At 43.6% G+C, this 22,225-nt stretch overlaps 1 protein-coding gene across 2 annotated transcripts in view; it reads right to left on the bottom strand.

Moving 5' to 3' along the window:
• The window catches only part of stab1 (stabilin 1), a 263,769-nt gene that overhangs the window by 97,908 nt on the left and 143,636 nt on the right, over positions 1-22,225 (bottom strand). For both annotated transcript variants that reach the window (XM_070554590.1, XM_070554589.1), the window contains 6 exons: positions 14,924-15,052; positions 14,364-14,417; positions 9,860-9,973; positions 3,744-3,939; positions 3,001-3,096; positions 2,883-2,928 (listed from right to left, as the gene is read on the bottom strand). In XM_070554590.1, coding sequence (XP_070410691.1) covers positions 2,883-2,928; positions 3,001-3,096; positions 3,744-3,939; positions 9,860-9,973; positions 14,364-14,417; positions 14,924-15,052 — 635 coding nt within the window. The remainder of the gene's footprint in view (positions 1-2,882; positions 2,929-3,000; positions 3,097-3,743; positions 3,940-9,859; positions 9,974-14,363; positions 14,418-14,923; positions 15,053-22,225) is intronic.

Consider the following 22,225-nt stretch of genomic DNA (forward strand, 5'->3'; position numbering starts at 1 on the left):
CATCGAGCTGCGGCCTAAGGTATCCTGGTGCCAAGAGCCTTTATGTCTGAACATGGTGTTCATTACGGACAATCCATGACTGGCACAGAAGTCCAATAACAAAACACTCAAATTCAGATCAGGGGGGCGTTCCTCCCAACCACACCTCTCCTGGTCTCACTGTCGTTGTCCACGTGAGCGTTGAAGTCCCCCAGCAGAACGAGGGAGTCACTGGAAGGAGCGCTCTCCAGCACCCCCTCCAGATGGGTGTGTGGTCTGGACTGTAGTTTTGGTGCACGAGCACAGACCACTCTAAAATCGCTCTGTTTCTAAACAGTTCTGTCAGTTCATCTTATTTTTCTGAGACGAGTGACTGTCTAAACGTCACAGCAAGGTGTGTTGAGGCAACGATGCATCAGCTGATCGAGAGCTAAAGGGGCAGATGTTTGCTTCCAAGCACATCAGGCGCAGCGAGGAACGAGAAAGTTGTGACCAGGCTAGAGATCACACCAGATTCGCTGCTGCAGGTGTGAATCTGCGGGTCTGCAACCATCCCTGGTCAGGCGTCAGATCATTAATCCCTCATTATGATCTTTTATCTTCCTATCATTCTCCAGTCCTCCAGCTGGAACCAGTTAGTGTTCTTGTTCATTTCTTTAGTCCTGCTGTGACACTCATTGTGTCAGTGTCAGAATGTGTCACGTCTGCTCTGGTGGTAAAAGTTAGTAAAGGTAAGTCCTAGATCATATTTGTGCTGCTCTACTGTCACTTTTAAGGATTTGTATTCATATGTGTGTTTTTACTGCATTAGGAGTAGAAATGCTAATACAGGGTATCTGCAGGTTTAAGGGAGCCAGATTTAAGACTTTTTAAGACCTTTTTTAAGGCCACTTTGACCAAATTTAAGCTTTTTTTTTTATTAAATTTAAGCAATAATTTCCAGCTATTGCCTGGAACCGGTGCTAACCACGTCGTGAACGTGGGATTAGCCATCCAGTCACCATTAATGTTGCACTTCCCCATGGCGCAAACTCCCACTAGCATGCTCATCTAAAAATAGCCCCCTTTCACAACCAACCGAATGTGTACGGTTCCGCTTACGCCAATATCATACACAAAAAATGCCAAACTAACTAGAAATTCATGAAAATTTTATAGAAATAAAAGAATCTTGTTTATTGGGTCTTTGGTAATTTAAGACCTTTGGAAACTATTTAAGGATTATTTGTCGTTTTTAAGGATTTTTAAGGCCTTAAATTTGGAAAAGCTAATTTAAGACTTTTTAAGACTTTTTAAGGACCCGCGGATACCCTGTAATAAAAACACCCAATTATACAAACAAGTGAAACTGGAAAAATATGGTGCAGAGTCCGTTTATTTCAGTAATTCAATTAGACTGAGAGACAATATAAAGGCTCAGGAAGTCTGCAGCTGTTTTCTATTTGCAATTCTACAATTTGGTTGATTTGGGTCTTGTTTCATATCACTCAGTGGCATTTGAATAATTAAAATGCATTTTTTAAATAAATTAAAAGAGCATCAGTTTACAGTAATAATATGCATGTTTGATTCTCTGCCTCATTATTTTTAACTTTAAAATTGCTTTGAGGGCAATTGCTTTAATTGGACGATTAATATGTGATCAATTTGGATTAACTATTTACAAAGCCTTTTAATCAGGTCCCACCCCCATCGATCCACCCATTTTTTGAGAGAGAGAGAGGGGGGGGGGGGCTTGTGCCTGATTTAGAAAAGGTGTTGGATCGCGTCTCTTGGGACACCCTGTGGGGGTACTTGAGGGGTAGAGGGTATCAGGCACCTTTAAATGGGCTGTTAGGTCCCTATATGACCAGTGCCAGAGCTTAGTCCACATTGCTGGTAGCACTTCCCGGGTTCATTCCCAGTAAGGGTTTCACTCCGCCAACGCCGGATCCGTTTTGGTGGCCTAAGGATCAGGTATCTGCTTTTGGCAGATGATGTGGTCCTGTTGGCTTCATGAGACTGTGATCTCCAGTCTGCTCTTTAGCTGGAGTGTGAAGTTCATGGCATGCAAAGGGTTAGCTCCTCTAAATCTCAGACCACGGTCTTGAGACGGAATAGGGTAAAATGCCTTCTCCAGATCAGGGACGACATCATGTCTCGAGTGGAGGATTTTAACCATCTTGTGGATTTATTCATGAGTGAGGAAAAGATAGAGCTAGAGACTAACAGGTGGATGGGTGCTGCACCTGCAGTGATGTGGTCATTGGACCGGTCTGTCATGGTGAAGAGAGGGCTGAGCCGAAAAGAAAAGCTCTCCATTTACCGCTCAGCCTACGCTCCTACCCTTGCCTGTGGTCATGAGCTTTGGCTAGTGGCTGAAAAAATGAGATTATCGATACAAATGGTACAAATGAGTTTTCTACGCAGGGTGTCTGGGCTCCCCCTTAGAGATATGGTGAGAGGCTTGGTCATCCAGTATGGGCCCGGAGTAGATTTGCTGATCCTCCACATCAATAGGATGCAGTTGAGGTGGCTCAGGCATTTGGCTAGGACGCCTCCTGGACACTGCTCTGGTTTTCTCAGCACGTCCAACCAGAAAACCCAAAGGAAGACTCTGGACATACCGGAGGGGCTCTGTTTGTTGTCAGGCCTGGGAACACCTTGGGATTCCCCCGGAGGTGCTGGCCCAACTGGCTTGGGAGCGGGAAGTCTGGGCCTCTCTTCTTAGGCTACTGCCACTCTGACTTGACCTCGGATGAGCGGAGGAAAATGGATGGATGGATTTTTTATTTTAAACGTTGTACCCCAGCTTTAATAACAGCATATATGTTTGTTGAGTTTTACATCTGAGCGCATTTTAAAATTGAAGAATAAGTAATACACAATTCAAAAAGAGAACACACACTAATGGAATGACTTACTTTGCATTGTCATCACACACACCTCTGCAGGCATCATCCTTGATCTCTAAAACACAAACAGGTTTCATGTGAAAACAGGAATAAGGAAAACCTTCAGTTTTCATCACGTGCAACGTACCCACAGAACACGATGCTCCTTTCCAACCTTTGATACAAACACATTTGCCACTTCCTGCTAAACCGTCTTCACACTTCCCATGGTCACACACACACTCTGCAACACATAGTCAAGATTACTTGGATCAACACATGATTTACCACATCTTAACTGCACTGATGTGCTAGACTTGAAGTTGCTGAAACGCTGCACAGAATATTAACAACTCATGCTCATCTTCCCCCTATGTAGCCCTGGATGTCAGCAGCAGCAGCTCTCGCAACAAGAGACCGTCCGCCTTTCCGAACAACCACCCAAACAACCACCAACACAACAACCAAATGGTGGTTTGATTTTGACAGAAAGGTTTTAGAATTTGTAAACGGAGAAAATATTTCTGGATTTGTGTTTTTTTGTTTTGAGAAAATGGGGAGAGGGTTCAAGAAAAGTGTTTTATAAATTCAGAGAAACTGTAATTTAGATGCTAGGATCAACAGTGTCAACACACATGAACACCACAGGTTCACACGTGTTTTAAACGTGTTAAACTACAAATCCTATGTTGACAACTTTCTCATTCGGTTTCTCAAAGCGCCTAGAAGCAGCTGGTGTACATGTATGTGTGTGTGTGTGTGTGTGTGTGTGTGGGGGGGGGGGGGGGTCAATGTGTGTGCCTGTGTGTTTGAGTGAGGGGGTGCATGTGTGGGTGTAGTGTGAATGCATGCATGTGTATTTGTCCGTGTTTGTGCATTTCTGTTGCTCACTGGATGAGCAGTTGACTCCATAGCGGCCTGGCTCACAATCCTCACAAGCAGTGCCATGGAACCCCTCATAGCAACGACACTCTCCATTGCCATGGTTACCATCCTGGCACTTTCCATGGTTAGAGCACCAGTTGTCATTCTCTCCAGGACATTTGAAGCATTCATGGCCATAGAAGCCAGGACAACACGAGTGATCCTGCAAGAGAGACACACCATCATCATCATCATCATCATCATTAATGTATTTATGATGATCATCACCAACATCACAATTGTCATCAGAATGGCATTAAATTAGTCTCCGAGAACAAAGTAAGGAACCTTGGTGTTATCTTTGACCAGGACATGTCATTCAAATACCAGGTTAAACAGGTTTGTAGGATTTCCTTTTTCCACCTTCGGAATATTGCTAAGATTAGACACATCCTTTCCAGGAGTGATGCTGAAAAACTAGTTCATGCATTTATTACATCAAGACTGGATTACTGTAATTCATTACTCTCAGGAAGTCCACAGAATGTAGTTAAAAGTCTTCAGCTTCTGATGAGAATTAAAAAGAGAGATCATATCTCTCCTGTCTTAGCTTCTCTACATTGGCTACCTGTTCAATTCAGAATGGATTTTAAGATCCTCCTCGCATATAAAGCTCTTAATAATCAAGCTCCATCATACATCAGTGACGAGCACTTCGCTCTCAGACTTCAGGTTTAGGATAGGAGGCAGATCTTTTAGCTATCAGGCTCCTCTCTTGTGGAACCAGCTCCCAGCTTTAGTCTGCGAGGCAGACACCTTGTCTACTTTTAAGAATAGGCTTAAAACATTTTTATTTGATAGGGCCTATGGTTAAAATCTGATGTTAGCCCAAATCTGGACAAGTGGGGGAGTAGAGGGAGGTGGAGTGTACAGTCGGTAAAGACGGCTCTCCCTTGCCCTGCCTCCAACATGCCTCCATCTAAATAGGATAGGTTATCCAGAGTTATCTCTGTAGTTATGCTGCTATAGGCTTAGACTGCTGGAGGATACACTGACCACTTTCCACACTCTACTACTTTCTTTGTAGCCCTTTACATTACAGCTCAGTAATAACAAGGTAATGGTGTAGTTATATCAATGTAACAATTTGGTAATAACAAGGTATTACTGTGTAATTTCTTTAACATGTTAAAATGAAATACCATAGTAATAACTTGTGGGTTCAAATTAGTTATAACATGATAATAGTGCTTTATTACAGATGTAATAATTAAGTAAAACTGTATAAAATCTTGAATATATTACAATTTAATATCATAGTAATAATTTCAGGGCTCTAATCAGTAATAACATAGCAATAGTGCTTTTTATAGCTGTAATAATATTGAAATACTGTGTACTCTGAGGCCTGGTACAATGAAATAACACAGTAGCAACATCAGCATTTGCCGGGGCAATATTTAATTAATTGCCAGTTATAGCCATATAATTTCATGGTATTTGCACAGTTTAATTTCCTAGTATTATTACAGTAATTACCTCAGTTAAAACAATTGATATATTAGATATATAATTTAATAATAATATATAATTTGCCTATATCAACACAATTTTTATTTTTCAGTTATTTCACAGTAATAACCATAAATCAGGGATGCAAATTGACCAATAACCTGTTTTTACTTTATGTTCTTGTAATATATTAGAAAAAGGCACTGAAATTACTGCGAGACAATTCCTGTAATTTCACAGTAATAACCATGAATCAGGGCTGCAAAGTGTCCAATAAGCTGTTTTCATTTTATTTCTTGGTAATAATTATTTATAGTAACACACAAATCTATCGAAAATACCATGAGACAAATCGGGTAACTTCACAGTAATAACCATGAATCATGGCTGCAAAGTAACCAATTTCCTGGTAATATTTTATCATTGTAAAAACAAAAAGCTATATATTGTTAATTACCATGAGACAATTCTGGTAATATGCCATTAATAACCATAAATCTGAGCTGCGGAGTGACAATAATCTGTTTTTTTATTTATTTATTTATTTTTATTATTATTTACTGGTAATCTCTTATTGTAAACTCTACAAGGCATTGAAATTACCTCGAGACAGTTCTGGTAAGTTCACAGTAATATCCACAAATCAGGGCTGCAAAGTGACCAATAACATGTTTCTACTTTATTTCATGGTAATAACCTATTAACATGGGAAGGCAATGCAACACACATCAGTAAAGGTTGCAAACTCTTTATTTAACACTGCAATTGTCTATACTTTTAAGCTTAAGTAGAAAGAGGGAGAAAAAATCTATAATAAAAGCTATTAAGGCACTAATTGTTTTAAGTTATGGATATTGTTGTCCAAACCCCCACTTTAAAATGGACACATCTCTCGAATGTCCTTAACCCTCTCAGGCTCAAACAAATGCTCATGAAACACGTGTGTGGCGTAACCAGGTAGGTAGGTTTTAACGTTGCTAGTCTGCAACACCTACCTCCAGAGGGTTAAGTGACTTGTTTCTTATCATGCATCGTCTCCTCTGTAATCTGTGATGTAATTGCTCAACCTTAATTCTGTCTTTTCCTATGATCTCTAAATTATAATTTTATGTGTGTATCTTTAAATTTGTGTTCTCGTGTTTGTTGTTGTTCCATTTCATGCTAATTGTAAAGCACATTGAATTGCCCTGTGTTTGAAATGTGCTCTATAAATAAATCTGTCTTGCCTAATTTTAATCTCATTTTTAATGTTGGCTTGTTTTTTATTTGTTCCATTCCTAGCATCTTTATTTACAAATAAACAGCAAAATTTTGTGTGTTTCTAACAACATAGTCTGGTACCACAGAAAACTTGTGGCTTATTAGGCGTATACGCCCTCTTAGCCTGAGTTCCTTTTAAGAACTAGATGTAGCCCGGTGGCTCGGCTCACGACAACAATCATCCTCGTCTGAATCTGGCATCCTGTTAAGCTTAAAAGCTAATGGGCTCGACACACGGGAGAAGACAAACGACCGCGATCAGTGAAATTTGTTGCCGTCGCTTTTATTGCCTGACACACGGGAGGCGACCCGCGGCAGCGGCCAGCGGCAAAGCCGTCTACGCGTTTTGTTCCATGGTGAAATCGAAACTTCCGTTGTTTTGATTGAGGGAATTGGGGGTTGTTGGAGGGAATTAAGGTTATTTAAGCGGTTCAGAGTTAATAAAGCGGTAGATATGATGTTTCACAAGGTGCTGCTAGAGTTATGTGAAATCTTACTTCTGATTTTACTATAAAACATAATAATAATCAACTTCTCCTCCATGTTTGCTCGGAGGTGTACGGAGCATCCTGTCCGCTCATTGGTCAGTGAATGAAACCTCCGTTGATTGGTCCTCGTCCGAGCGACAGCGATGAAAAGTTGAAAATGTTTCAACTTTCTGGGATCGCGTCGCTGGGTCGCCTGTGCACGACACGTGCACGAGCACAAAATTTCACACGCACGTTTTTCGCGTTTCGCTTGGTAGGAGGGAGACCCGCGATTATCGCTTTGTCGCGCATGTCTCATTGAAAATGAATGGAGGAGAGGCGATGTCGCCTCCCGTGTGTCGAGCCCATAAGAATCCAAAACTCCCACAGATTTAATGCTGATAAATGCTTTGAAACCCTCCCTGCCCCAATCCTGGTTGGACCTGGGAGCCTCATTTATACAGTCAATGCGTGAGCTGGGAAATGTGGCGAAGAGGCAGAGTGCACATCACTAGCTGCCGCTTAACCACCAGACCCGACCACGGGTCATGGCAAAACAATCAAACCAGGTGGAGCTCTAGAGGGAGTCCAGCTGCACCATTCAGGCCAAACATGAGCAATGTGTTTGCCGGGGACGGTGATCGGAGCTGCATCATGACTGATACGTCAGAGTTCCTGATGCCTCATGACCTGGATTAACCACAGCTAATCGCGCTCCACGGCTCAGGTAGTCCGCGGTGGAGATGGAGCAGACATCACTAGCTTATTCATCGTGGCTAGTGGACGAGCACTGCAGTGTGTTGGGAGAAAGACGCATGCTGTGGGAGTAGAACAGACTTGAGTAGAAGGGACTATTGGATGCTTTTTGAAAAGGGGATTTGGCACCAATACACTGGGAGCGGATTGGGGCCTCTAGTATGAAAAAAAGAAGAATTAGCAACTTGAGGTGAGTGACTGAGTCAGTTCGAGGCTGTTGTCGAAATGATAGTGGGCGGGGATCTCATCATATGCAGCTGCTGAGCGTATGATGTGATGACTGCTTGAAAATTTTGACGTGTCTTTTGATTTCATTATTTGTTATTTAAACTAACAAAGCACAGCCACAGTGTAGCTAGTCTCTCAGTGTAACTGGCAGTCTCCATGCTTCCAGGGCACGCTGCTGCTGTTTTTTCAGGTAACAGTCATAGTGCAAACGTATGACACGGAGCTCGTATGTCCTTATATAGCTAGCGTATTTAAAGATGGTGGGTGACCATAGCGCGTCGACCAGTTTATGTATCGAAAAATGTAAAATTTCAAGTTGAGAGTAATTTTTACGATTGTTGAGAAATACTAATGAACAATGGTAAATTAGTGCAGTGGATACATAGAATTTGGTAGTAACAGGTAAAAATATTACACACTGCTAATTTTATGTTTGTTTTTAGCTGTGAAGCACTTTGTAACTCCGTCTTTGAAGCGTGAACTGAAAAACATTTTTTATTCTAATGACATGCTAAACACTTTTTAATAACAAAACTTTATTCTAAAGTATTACCGATGCTGTTTTTACCAAACCTCCACAATGAGGGTGAAAAATGGAAGCAAACCCGGAAATGAAATACATTGCAGTTCCACTCTCATCCACTAGGGGCTGGTGTCAGAAGCGAGCAAATTCTCATTGACTCCCATGTTAAAAATACCAATTTCACAGCAGAAATAAACATGTTTACAGCCTGGTACCAGAACATGTTTTTGGTTTAAATGATCTAGTTTACACTCATGACAACTCTGAGGGGGGTGAATATTTTTCTCACTCTTCTGTTTAAGTGTATTAAAAGCCTAAAATTCTGTATAATTAATGAGCATCAGACCCACGTGACCACAGAGCTAGCTCCGTGGAAAGGCCTCAGTAGAGCCTCGGTCTGGCTTGGAAACTGTTCCAGGATTTTGGGTCTCTGTGTGTGTGTATTCTTTTTTGGATATTATTTGTGCAATTGTTGGACAAAATGACTTGCTGTGGCATTAATTGCACTAATAGAGCATCCAAGGAGTCTCCACTTCATTTTTTTCGGTAAGTAAAATTATATTTATGTATTTTAGGTCACTGCTGAGCTGAGCTTAGATTTTAACATGTACTGTTTAACCATGAAATGTAAATGTAATAGGGTAAAACCCAGTGCATTTAACATAATGCTGCACTTTAGAAAATGGGTTGAAATATAACATGTTGGTGGAGCTGGGTTCCCACTATCGGCTTGTGGAGCTCTCGGGAGACCGATGTTTTCCACCCGGTTCTCCCCTCCCTGCAGCTCGGCGCACCTCTGTCTGATCGCGGCTTCTGTCTGCTGCGCGGGCTGCCGGCTTGTGGAGCTCTGGGATGGAAACCTTTCCACCCGGTTCTCCCCAGCGGCAGCTCTGCGCATCTCAGATCGCAGCGGCGCTTGTCTGCTGTGCGGCTGCCGGCTTGTGGAGCTCTGGGAGACCTCTGTGTTCCACCCGGTTTTACCCAGCGGTCAGCCCGGCGTATCTCTGACTCAGAAGCTCTGGTGTTGTGCACAGTTATCTCCGGTTGTAGCTAGGTTGCTACCTCTGTTAGCTTAGCTCCCACCTCCGCGTTAGCTTTGGGTTAGCTTCAGGTTAGCTTGTAGCTAGTTCGACCGGGTGTCGTCAGTTGATCTCAGCCTTACAGCCCCACCCTGAGCTCCACCTCTCTTCCCTTTTGTGGAATTGTCTGGGCTTGACGGAACCTGTGACACGGTCAAAATGGCGGTGGTGGCCACCTCCCATTTTAGCGCAAAAACGTGTTATTGGAGCCTATGGAAACCCATTGTCCAATATTTAAATGTCGATGGTTTTTACCTACAACAACCTTACATTCAGAGCCAGATACAATCACAGCTATGAGCAGTACTATTTACTGACCGTGGTGAGGCGAAGACATGTGATCATACAGCCCGACACAGACCTCCTTCTGGAGCCAACCCGCTTCCTGAACACACAGTTGGGCTTCATGTTGGGGGGAAATTTCTCTTTGATCTGCAAAAAATAAAATAAAATAAAACAAACACAGAACATCAACACAATTCTGACTGATTACTATATAGTTTTTATTTTTATTTGTTTATTTCATTCAAAATAAAACCAAATAAAACATAAACAAAAAGACATACATAACAACAAAAGATCTAATTTGAACGAAAAGGAGCAGAATAAAGAAAAACATCTTATAATTTCTGCCCCCTTTTTCCAGAAGAAATAATCTATTTACCGTAAATCCTCTAAAATTAGCCTGAATTTAATTAACTGCCGGGTATCACATTTTGGCCGGAGTCGGCGGAGGTGAATAATGGCCGTTTATTTATTGTGGCCGGGTGGAATGTGGTAACAAGCAAGTACGGGGGGGGGGGGGGGTTGTGTCATCCGTCTCACTTTTGATTTGCCAGTGATAGACCGTGAGGGTAACTTTAACCGTGCGGAGATGAAGAGGAGGCGAAAATTTCATATCAAGTTCAAAGAGAACGTGCTGATTATGCTGCAGAACACTCTGGGGAGCAGTAGCAGGGGTTGTATGAACTAGTCACTAGTCGACTTCACCGCTCTATAAGTGACTTGTTATGCCTGTCATCGACTAGTCGCTGTCGCGTGATAATGACCGGCAAGATGCAGTCCACGGAAAAGACAGCAGCCTGCTGTCAGCAGGTGACAAGCTCCTGCGCGTCGGGAGACAACACGCTGTGCCAGAGCGTCGGTAATGACGCCCGCCGTAAAACGGACATTTAACCAAATTGTGACGTTTACCCTCTTGCAATTTAGCCTTCCCCTCACCCCCATCCTAACCTTGACCAGCTTGCACATGCAAATCTCTGATTGTTGACGCGCTCCAGACATCTGCGTCCTGAGCACGGCCACAGTAACATTATCAAATCAGGTGTCGCCACCTCAAAAACTAATTTAACACGCGATCGTTCATGTCGGCTCATTTCCTTTTATGTTTTCTGTCTTTTATTCTTTTATTTGTGCCTGATGCGTTTCGCTGCTGTGGATCGGGGCGCATCACGTGTTTTGTCCTCGGTGACGCACCGATCACTGATGCGGCCGGCGAGCACTCCGCTGTTTTAGCGGTCGGTAGATCTTTTAGAACTGCAGTTCAAAGGTAACTCATGAGGTGAATATATATGAACCCAGGTAGCAGTTTCTCTTTAGGATTGAGAGGAGATGCAGGAAGATAATAAACAGGCAGGACAGAAAAATAGTCAAATAAAAACAAGTTAGTTTTTGTACCTGCTGGTTGCAACAAACAGACACCACTGAAGGTATTGATCAGAAGTGAGGAACAGAAAATGAAATAATTATTTTAATGTTTAGAGCAGCAGGAACTCCGAGAGGCTGCAGGCGCATCAGTGAGTTTGCGGCCGCTGCTCAGGGGGAGGGGGGAGAGGGCTGAAGCAGAAACTACCATTGTTAAAAGAAAAGTGTTTAACTTTGAAAATGTGGGCGCAATTTTAATTGTCAAAAACTCCAGCGAACCATTAGTTCATTTTGCTCAAATAGAAATAGAGGCCTGCCTCTAATTCTGGTCCTCCTTCCAATAAAGGCCTGGAGCTTGATGAGCTTGAGTCAAATACAGGCCCGTGCCTGTATTAGAGGATTTACGGTATATACAATTTTCGTTTGTCAGACACACATACATTCATTTTAAACGTTTTCCTGTTCTAATCATGATCATTGATTAAATTTACATTTTCATTATTATTTAGTACACTCAATTTGGTACATTTTTTGAATATATTAAACAACAGAGTTTTTTTTTATTTCCCTTTTAAGGCTATTCCATAATTTAACACCATTTACAGATATATTCCACTCCTTAATTTTAGTTCTAAATCTAGGTTTTGTAAACACATCAGTTTCTTTCAGCATGTAATTACTAGTTCTCTTTTCAAATATCCCCTGAATGTTTGTTGGCAGAATTGGCCTTATACATGGTTTGTAAGATTTTCCAGTCTTTTAAATCATGAAATTTCAGTAATTTATATTTAATAAACAACGGGTTCGATGGATCTCTACAGCCACTATAATTGATGATTCTCAGAGCTCTTTTCTGTAAAATAAATACGGGTTGTGTATAGTTTTTGTTTGTTGCTCCCCAGATTTCTACACAATAAGTCAAGTATGGAACAACCAGTGAATTGTACAATGCCAACAAACCAGAATTAGTCAGTAAAAACTTGACTCTATGTAATACTCCTAAGGATTTGGCAATTTTACCTTTTATGTAACTAATACGGGATTTCCATGTCACGTCTTCATCAATAAGAACTCCAAGAAATTTAGTTTCTTTTACTCTTTGAATTTCAGTCCCATCTATTTCCAATGACACATCACCGTTCTTTTTATCATTAAACAGTGTAAAATTGGTTTTATTAAGATTCAGTGTCAATCTATTTATATAAAACCAGTTTTTCATTTTAATCAGTTCATCATTCATCCCTTTAGCCACCTCCTCAATATTTGATCCTGAGTAAAACAGTGTTGTATCATCTGCAAATAGAATGGTACAGAGTGTCTTAGGTACATTTACCAAGTCGTTAATAAACAAAATGAACAGTTTTGGTCCGAGGACCGACCCTTGTGGCACTCCACAATTAATTTCACATAGTTTGGATTTATGGTCCTTTATCTGAAAAAACTGTTTCCTTTTTTCTAAATAAGTTTTAACCCATTGATGAGTCACACCTCTTGTTCCATACTGACTTAATTTTTGATGTAACCTTGAGTGATCAATGATGTCAAATGCTTTTTTCAAATCAATGAAACCACTAATGAAGTCATTTTTATTGTCAATTGCTGTTGATATTTTATCCGTTAATTCCATTATTGCTTTTGCTGTGGGAGGTTTAGTTCTAAACCCATATTGTTCATTGTTTAAATTTAAATTTTTTTTTGATGAATTTATCCAACCTTGATACTAATACCTTTTCCAATATTTTAGAAAACTGTGGAAGCAGTGACACCGGCCTGTAATTATTGAAACTATGTTCATCACCACTCTTATACAAAGAAATTACTTTTGCCGTTTTCATTTCATCAGGAACATTTCCAGTAGTAAGTGATAGATTATAGATAGATAGATATCTGGTTTTCTGGAAATTTGGGAAGTCAGGAGCGATTGGAGTGCAACCCGTACCCACGGAATATGCCGCCCGTACGGTGACCTCACAGACTGGGACGTTACTCGAGGTGAACCGTAAACTGGACAATGTCCTCGCGGCGTTGCCTGTGTTAGTGCGCAAGATGGATGTCATCTCGGAGAGGGTCGCCGGACGGTGTGGGGATGTTTAGAACGTATAATTGGCTTCACTGGTGGACATGAATGACCACTTAATAGACTCCAAGGCAGAGAGGAAAATTATCTCTGTCTGCCCTAAACAAAGTCTTGTTATCCTATTCTGACGCCAAGGCAGCCTCCACAGCTGCCATCAATATCAACCCCCACGAAAGGAGGAATGTAGACAGATGCTGTGACAACCCCCCCCCCCCCCCCCCCCTTCCCCCGCCTTCAGATTGTGACTTCTGCTTCGAGGTCATCAACCTGCAGGAAACTCAATGTGCTCTCTGGCCCTCCTCTCTCCCTCCCACCTGTTTGACTGCAGCTGGCAGAGCACCGTACACTGGCAGCTCCCGTTGGAGGATTCAGGATCCCCCCCCCCCCCCCCCCCCCACCCCCGCGCCTCCCTATCGGAGTCTGATGTTTTGTAACTGTGATGTTCGTGCTTCTATGTATGTATGTTGAGGAGTTTTTTGTATAGTAGAGCTACTCCCTGCTGGGACTAACTCTGGTATGCCTTTTTTACCTTACCCCAATTATCCTCATTAACACCCTTTTCATCTAATGAAATGAGCGCCGTTATGGCTGCTCTCGTGGACTGCCTGTACCTGTTTTGTCTACATGTGTGTGTGTTTAACCTTGGTCAGGTTGTGTTTGCGGAGTCACGTTCCTATGCTCTGGGTCGCTGGAGCGCTGGCAATAAAGCTTATTCTGATTCTGATTCTGATTCCAAATGTAAGTGAATGATTCAATGACAGATTCTATGATGGTTTTAAGTTATCACGTCCAGGTCCTGATAAACGGTTGATTGTTTGTTTCCACAGTTTTTTACAATGTTTCATATTTCTAATTTATCTACTTTGTCAAGGACAATGCTATTGACAGTACTAATCATTGTGGTCAATTTATCTTCCATTATTGGTTTGTTCTCCATCAAACTCCAGTGTTTTGGCAACACTGAGATTTTCTGAAGCAAACATGGCCTGGTGTTGCGGCACATATGAGCTCATTGAATTACTGACCTGATCAGGCATCTGTGTGCAGAACAAAGTACGGAAACAACACAATTAACCAGAAAAACCAACATAGCTTTCTTACTGGGATGTAGTTGAAGAGGCACCGAGGAGCTCCATCACAGTCAGAACATATTCCCTGGGAAAGCAGAGAACAATAAAATGTATACATTCAAACATATCTCTTGAATTTTAGACATTATTATATTTTCATTTGCACATGCTTTTACCAAAAATAGCACATCTGTGTTAATTTAAATGACAGAACCTTAAATTGACCCGTTATACAATTAAACATTATTTCATTATTTCATGGATACCAAATCCAATTAATTTAAAGCTAAGCAGGATGTTTGTTTACCTGAACAGACAATAAATTATTCTGAGAAGGTATAGATTCAGAGGAGTCCTGTAGCTGCAGATCCAGCCCATACCATCATCCATCCACTACTGTGCTAACAACCACCTCCAACGCTGCTTAACTTGATGTTTGTTTTAATGAAGGTTGAAAAATCTAGAGTAATTGTAATATGGGCTCATTACATCTATAAATATGAACAAAGGCAGCATGTTTATACTTGCATTCATTCATTCATCTATCTGTTATTACTTCATTCGTCACTCCAACATGTCTTACGCCCTTACCTTGACCTGCAAGGTGACCTGTCGGCTGCATCTGTTGCGTTGAACTTTGAGCACCTTTGGAAGGATGAAGATGAGGCCATATTGTGTCTCGATGAAGCTGTCATTCAAAGGAACATTGTTGACAACCATCTAAGGGACCAAAGATGGTGAGATGAATCACTGACCAGCTATTTAATTCAGTTTACTTATATGGTGCTAATTCCCAACACAAAATGTCAAGGCACTTTCCAAAGCAAGTATTCCTGTTGAACCGACAAAGACGTGCACTGTATCTAGCTAATGAAACCCAGCAGGTTGCATCGAGTCACTGACTAGTGTCAGAGCCTTTACAGCAATCCTCATACTGAGCAAGCATGCAGCGACAGTGGAGAGGAAAACTCCCTTTTAGCAGGAAGAAACCTCCAGAGGATCCTGGCTCAGTATAAGCAGCCATCCTCCACGACTCACTGGGGATGGAGAAGACAGAGCAGACACACGCACACACAGCAGTGAACTAGTAGTAGTAAATGCTATGTTAAGGAAAATAAAAGGTTAATATCAGAGGGAATGTTCAGTAGTTGGCAGCAGTTTACCAGCCGATGGTCCACGAGCGTCGCATCTGTAGGGATAGTTAGGGTTTTAACCCTCTCAGGCTCTATATAAGTTTTGATAAAAGGATGAACAACTAAGTCCTTCAGGGGTACCTCTGAGTTAAGAAGGCTCATGAAATATGTACGTGGAGTAACCAGGTAGGTAGGTTTTAACGTTGCACATCTGCAACCCCTGCCTCCAGAGGGTTAACACCCACACTTTGTTGAATGAAGAGGTTAAAGACCAAAACTTTTCCCAGATTTCCTCAGAGTTGCACTGTTTAATCCCTCTCCTCCTGTCATGATCTGCGTCTGCCCCTTTCTTCATGTGCCGTGCCTCCTGGTGTCCTCCATCCCTCTCTGGATTCCCTTTTGTGTCTCTTAGCGCCCTCATGTGTCCTTTGTCTGCGTTTCAGTTAGGTGTCACCTGCCTTCCCTCCAGTCCTCACTCCACACACCTGTTTCATGTTTCCTTAATTGTTCTCCCTGTGTATTTAAGCCCTGTCTTGTCTCTGTTTGGTGTCGGTCCATTGTTTGTGTGTCAGCGTGTTCTGGTGCTCTGTGTGAGTTTCGTATCTCGTCCCAGTTTGTGTGCTCTTGGTGAGCTTTTGGTTCTTCTTCTGGATTTTTGGCTCCCTGCCTTTGGATTTACTTTTGTTTTCATCCTGCCAATGAAGGATTATTTACTTTACTTCATCTCCTGCCTCGTGTCATCCTGGGAACTGCATTTTGGGTCCAAACATCCCCAAATCGTGACATAATGGACCGACCAACCCAGGACCCAGCAGCAACCCCAGGTAAATGGGATCAGAACTATAGGAGGGATAACTTCAATGGTTACCCGGACACCCATGCACCGACAAACCAACTCAAGGGTCCGGGACCAGTGGGTTTGTTCGGCTGGGCAGAGCAGCTCCAGGACAAGTCCCGATTCATCTGCATTCAGCTGGCAGTGTGTCCTCCGGGCTTTGGTCCTGATCGTGGGAGACGTCCCCTGGCAGCTTCTCCAGTTCAGCGTCGCTGGCGAAGAACAGTTCCTCCTGACACCATCTCCAGTCTCCTGGTGGGTCAGGTCACCGAGGGATCAGCCATCTCCACACCTCTGTTGACCCAGGACCCCCCACGTCGACGACGCCGCAGCTGCCATCAGAGGTCTGCTGGGGTCAGGGCGCCGCATCCTGCTCCAGCGGTGGTCCTGAGGGTCGCATCGCATCCTGCTCCAGCGGTGGTCCAGAGGGTCGCATCGCGTCCTGCTCCGGCGGTGGTCCCGAGGGTCGCATTGCATCCTGCTCTGGCGTTGGTTCCGAGGGTCGCATCGCATCCTGCTCCAGTGGTGGTCCCGAGGGGCGCATCGCGTCCTGCTCCAGCGGTGGTCCCGAGGGTCGCATCGCATCCTGCTCCAGCGGTGGTTCCGAGGGTCGCATCGCATCCTGCTCCAGCTGTGGTCCCAGAGGACGCATCGCTTCCTGCTTCGGAGGTGGAGGACACAGAGGCTCCGGTCCAGCCCGTTCACGAGGCTCCGGTCCAGCCCGTCCACGAAGCTCTGGTCAAGCCCATCCAAGAGGCTTCGTCTCTAGTCCAAGGGTTGACGCCTCCAGTCCAAGGGTCGACGCCCCCAGTCCAAGGGTCGACGCCTCCAATCCAAGGGTCGACGCCTCCAGTCCAAGGGTCGATGCCTACAGGCCAAAAGTCGACAGAAGTAGACGTTTCCAACTCCGAAGTAGACGTCTCCCCGTCTCCTGTCTCAAGTCTCCCAGTCACAAGTGTTCCCATGTCCCAAGTCTCAAGCCTCCCAGTCTCAAGTGTTCCTGTTTCCCAAGTCTCAAGTTTTCCAGTGTTTCAAGTCTCAAGTCTCCCAGTCTCGAGTGTTCCAGTGTCCCAAGTCTCAAGCCTCCCAGTCACAGTTGTTCCTATCTCAAGCCTCCCAGTCACAAGTGTTCCAGTCCCTCAGGTCTCCCAGTCACAAGTGTCCCAGTCCCTCAAGTCTCAAGTCTCCCAGTCACAAGAGTTCCAGTCCCTCAAGTCTCAAGTCTCCCGGTCACAAGAGTTCCAGTCCCTCAAGTCTCCCGGTCACAAGAGTTCCAGTCCCTCAAGTCTCAAGTTTCCCAGTCACAAGAGTTCCAGTCCCTCAAGTCTCCAGAGACCCTTCCTCGTCCTCCTTCTCCGAAACCCCCTATCCCCAGGGTTTCCCTTGTCCCGCCTCCTGGTTCCCCGTCGCCGGCCCCCAAGGCTTGTCTGGTCCCGCTTCCTGGTTCCCCATCGCCGGCCTCCTAGGCTTCTCTGGTCCCGCCTTATGGTTCCCTGTCGCCGGCCTCCCGGGGTCTCCTATTCCCCCCTCGCCGGCCCTTTTTGGGTTGTGTTTTGATGGTTCCCTCCTCTCCCTCCCTCTGGTTTTTTCGTGTCCTGTGTCTTGTCTTGTGCTTGTGGTTGTTTGTTCTTGTTTGGGCGTCTGGTATCCGCCCCTTATGGGGGGGGGGGGGGGGGGGATGATGTCATGATCTGCGTCTGCCCCTTCCTTCATGTGCCTCCTGGTGTCCTCCATCCCTCTCTGGATTCCCTTTTGTGTCTCTTAGCGCCCTCATGTGTCCTTTGTCTGCATTTCAGTTACACCTGCCTTCCCTCCAGTCCTCACTCCACACACCTGTTTCTTGTTTCCTTAATTGTTCTCCCTGTGTATTTAAGCCCTGTCTTGTCTCTGTTTGATGTCAGTCCATTGTTTGTGTGTCAGCGTGTTCTGGTGCTCTGTGTGAGCTTCGTGTCTCATCCCAGTTTGTGTGCTCTTGGTGAGCTTTTGGTTCTTTTTCTGGATTTTTGGATTTTTGGCTCCCTGCCTTTGGATTTACTTTTGTTTTCAACCTGCGAATAAAGGATTATTTACTTTACTTCATCTCCTGCCTCGTGTCATCCTGGGTACTGCATTTTGGGTCCAAACATCCCCAAATCGTGACACCTCCTCCCTATCCTGTTACCTGTTGAAACCCATAACATTGTGCACCAGTGATATGACAGTACTCCTCTCATTTCTGCCACTGACTATGTCATTGGTTTGTGTTTCCCCAACTGCTTGGCACTACTGGAATGGCAAAAGATGTGCACCCTCATTACAAGTACTCTGCTCGTATAACAGGAGTACAGCCACCACGAGCTTAAACATCTAGTTTGTGCAAATCAGCACTTAATACTTGAGTAGCAAATTTAAATGTAAAAGTGCTGAGCATCATCTCTAGACTTTAGTACATTTCAACTCAGAAGCTGCTTTTTGGTTAGGGTTAACTTTGATATTATGTCTTCTAATAGTTGAACATACCCAGAAAACCTCACTAGAGAGGTGTCCAGGAGGCATCCTAACTAGATACCTGAGCCACCTTAACTGGCTCTTCTCAATGTGGAGGAGCAGCAAATCTACTCAGAGAAGCCCTAAAGGAATGCCCAGGACATGCTGCAGAGACTGTTTTTCGTCTGGCCAGGAGGGAATGTCTCGGTTTTTCCCAGAGGAGCTGGCGGAGAGGGAAGTCTGGGCTTCACTGCTTAGGCTACAACCCCCGCGACCTATGTCGCTAGTGCTAGCCCCAGGCTCCGGTTAGCTTCCAGCTAAAAGGCTACAGCACTCTCCTCCCAGTCTCACCCTGCTAAAGAGGGCCTGGAAAAGTTCCCCCACACATCAAAGTGATTTTTCATTTATGAGCTTTTATAACCTTGTTAATCAGGATGTTTCATCAGTAAAATGACCAGAAATGAACTTTCATTTTCAGACACAAACACACCATCTGCCTGGCCTAGAACAGGGAACTCTGCTCCAGTCCTGAGACATGACATTCTCAGTCAAGGTCGCATGCAGACAAAACTTCTGCATCCTCACTCTGAATAAAGTTCACCCTCCTCAAAGTTCCTACGTGACTTTACAACTTATAGGTTGAAATAATCAAATGTGTTGAGTGAACAAGATGTTAAATCAAATGTTTGAGTAATCTGTGTTTTAATCAATGATTGGTTTAAAATGAATATTTTTCCTGCAGTAATCCATTTCAGATCTTAACTACATGTTTGACTTAACAAATTAACCTATCAATATACTCATACACATTATAATAAGATAATTATTCATGTTTACCATCCACTTCACATGTTTAAAACAGGGGTCAGGAACCTTTTCGGCTGAGAGAGCCATGAAAGCCAAATTTTTTTAATGTATTTCCCTGAAATCTATATATATATATATATATATATATATATATATATATATATATATATATATATATGGCACAGCCCGAAGAGGAAACGTGGGTCCCCTTCCCCATGGGCTCACCACTCGTGGGAGGGGCCAAAGGGGTCGGGTGCAGTGTGTGACGGGTGGTAGTCGAGGGCGGGGACCTTGGCGGTCTGATCCTCGGCTACAGAAGCTGGCTCTTGGCACATGGAATGTCACCTCTCTGGTGGGGAAGGAGCCTGAGTTGGTGAGGTCTAGTGAGGTTCCAACTAGATATAGTCGGACTCACCTCAACGCATGGCTCTGGCTCTGGAGCAGTTTCCTTGAGAGGGGTTGGAATGTCTACCACTCTGGAGTTGCTCCCACTGAGAGGCGCCGAGCACGGGTGGGCATACTAGTTGCCCCCATCTTGGTGCCTGTACATTGGGGTTTACCCCGGTGAATGAGAGGGTAGCCTCTCTCCGCCTACGTGTGGGGGGACGGGTTCTGACTGTGGTCTGTGCTTATGCACCAAACTACAGTTCAGACTACCCACCCATTTTGGAGACCTTGGAGGGGGTGCTGGAAAGCGCTCCTTCCGGTGACTCCCTCGTTCTGCTGGGGGACTTTAACGCTCATGTGGGCAGCGACAGTGACACCTGGAGAGGTGTGGTTGGGAGGAATGCCCCCCTGATCTGAATTTGAGCGGGATTTTGTTATTGGACTTCTGTACTAGTCATGGGTTGTCCATAATGAACACCATGTTCACAGCAAACCCCCACAATGCGGCTCAAAAATTGAGGCCATCCCGGAAGTACCACAGATTGCAGTTCCACCCTCATCCACTAGGGGCTGGTGTCAGAAGCGAGCAAATCCTCATTGACTCCCATGTTAAAAATACCGATTTCACAGCAGAAATAAACATGTTTACAGCCTGGTACCAGAACATGTTTTTGGTTTAAATGATCTAGTTTACACTCATGACAACTCTGAGGGGGGTGAATGTTTTCTCACTCTTCTGTTTAAGCAGAGGTGGAAAGTAACGAATTACATTTACTCACTATAATGTAATTGAGTAGCTTTTTTGTATATTTATACTTTTTAAGTAGTTTTTAAAAGCTGTAGTTTTATTTTTACTTGAGTACGTTTCTGAAAAAGAATTGTAATTCGCTACATTTTAAATCATATCCGTTACCGAGTAAAAGTACATTATAGGCTTAATCCAGTAAAAATATTACGTGTAGCAGCGTCGGAACAGAAAGAGACACCTGCATGAGCGCCGCGTCTAAACCGTGGGGGGGTACACTTCCACTCCAAAACATCAGTTCAGTCCCTGTGATCCACTCGCTGGTTACCTCCTCTCTCCCTCCTCTCCTGTGGGTTGGAACCCGCACCTTCGTGCACCGGTGTGACATCATCAGAATTCTGCTCGGTTCGGTAGCCGGACTCGGTTCCGTGTTTGAATTGTGTTTCCTTACCGCTCCACACGGCAGCGACAAAATAACGTTTAGCGCTCATAACAAGCGGATTCTCAGCGCTCTGCTCATAAAACAGAAGACCTGCAGGCCTCTGTGAGTTAAAACATCCTGATACTGTTCAGGTGTAAACGTTGTGCTCCATCCCTGTGTTTGAACTCAGAAGATGCTTCTTGATGCCACAGATATGTGATGATTTAGCTTGTTTCTTTATTTTACTCCAGAATAAGAGATTAAAGTATTACTAAAGAAGAAGAAAATATCATTTCTATAGCGGCTCTCATGATAAAAATCATGAGGCGCTTCACAGAAGCAAAAAATGTAAAAATATTTAAAAAAACATTTGGAAAATGTTTTAAAATATATTTAAAATTAGCAAAAGATACGCAATTGCGATTGAAAAAATGTCAAGAAAGAGAGAGAGTGAACAGGAAAGAGGGAAATCAGTGGATCCTGAGGAAGGTGGAATAGGTGGGGAGAGCAGAATAAAGAGAGAGAGGTGAAGAAGGTCATACAAAAGCCAGCTTGAACAAGTGAGTCTTCAGCTGCTTTTTATTTTTTTTTATTTTATTTTATTTTATTTTTTTTTACCGTGTCCTGTCTGGCTGTGAAGCAAGCAGAATTGATGTCTGAATGCTGGTGACAAGCCTTACAGATTTATTCTCAGGTGGAGCATCAAAGCGTTTGCTTTTAATGTCACGCCTGATACTTAAAACTTTATTGTTATTGTTGTTGAATGCTTTGTAATTCCGACCAGACACGGAGACAGAGGTGAAAGAGAAAGGAAAAGAAAAGGTGGGGAGAGAGGGGGGGGTTCCACAAAAATAAACAAAAATGAACAAGAGTCTGCTTCTAGACCTGCAGAAAAAGAGACAAAAAAAAAACAAAGGGACACAAAAAAGGGACACAACAACAATACAACAAGATCTACCTATCACTGCGTCAACTTGATGAAAAGAAAATATATATATATATAATCAACATTGCTTAACTGAAGAATCATGATAATAAATCACAACGCATTAAGTGCCCACCATAGCCTTAAGACCTGTGTTGAACGTGCCCAAGCCCA

The sequence above is a fragment of the Nothobranchius furzeri genome, chromosome 9 (genome assembly GCF_043380555.1).
Source record: "Nothobranchius furzeri strain GRZ-AD chromosome 9, NfurGRZ-RIMD1, whole genome shotgun sequence".
NCBI classification, from domain to species: Eukaryota; Metazoa; Chordata; class Actinopteri; order Cyprinodontiformes; family Nothobranchiidae; genus Nothobranchius; species Nothobranchius furzeri.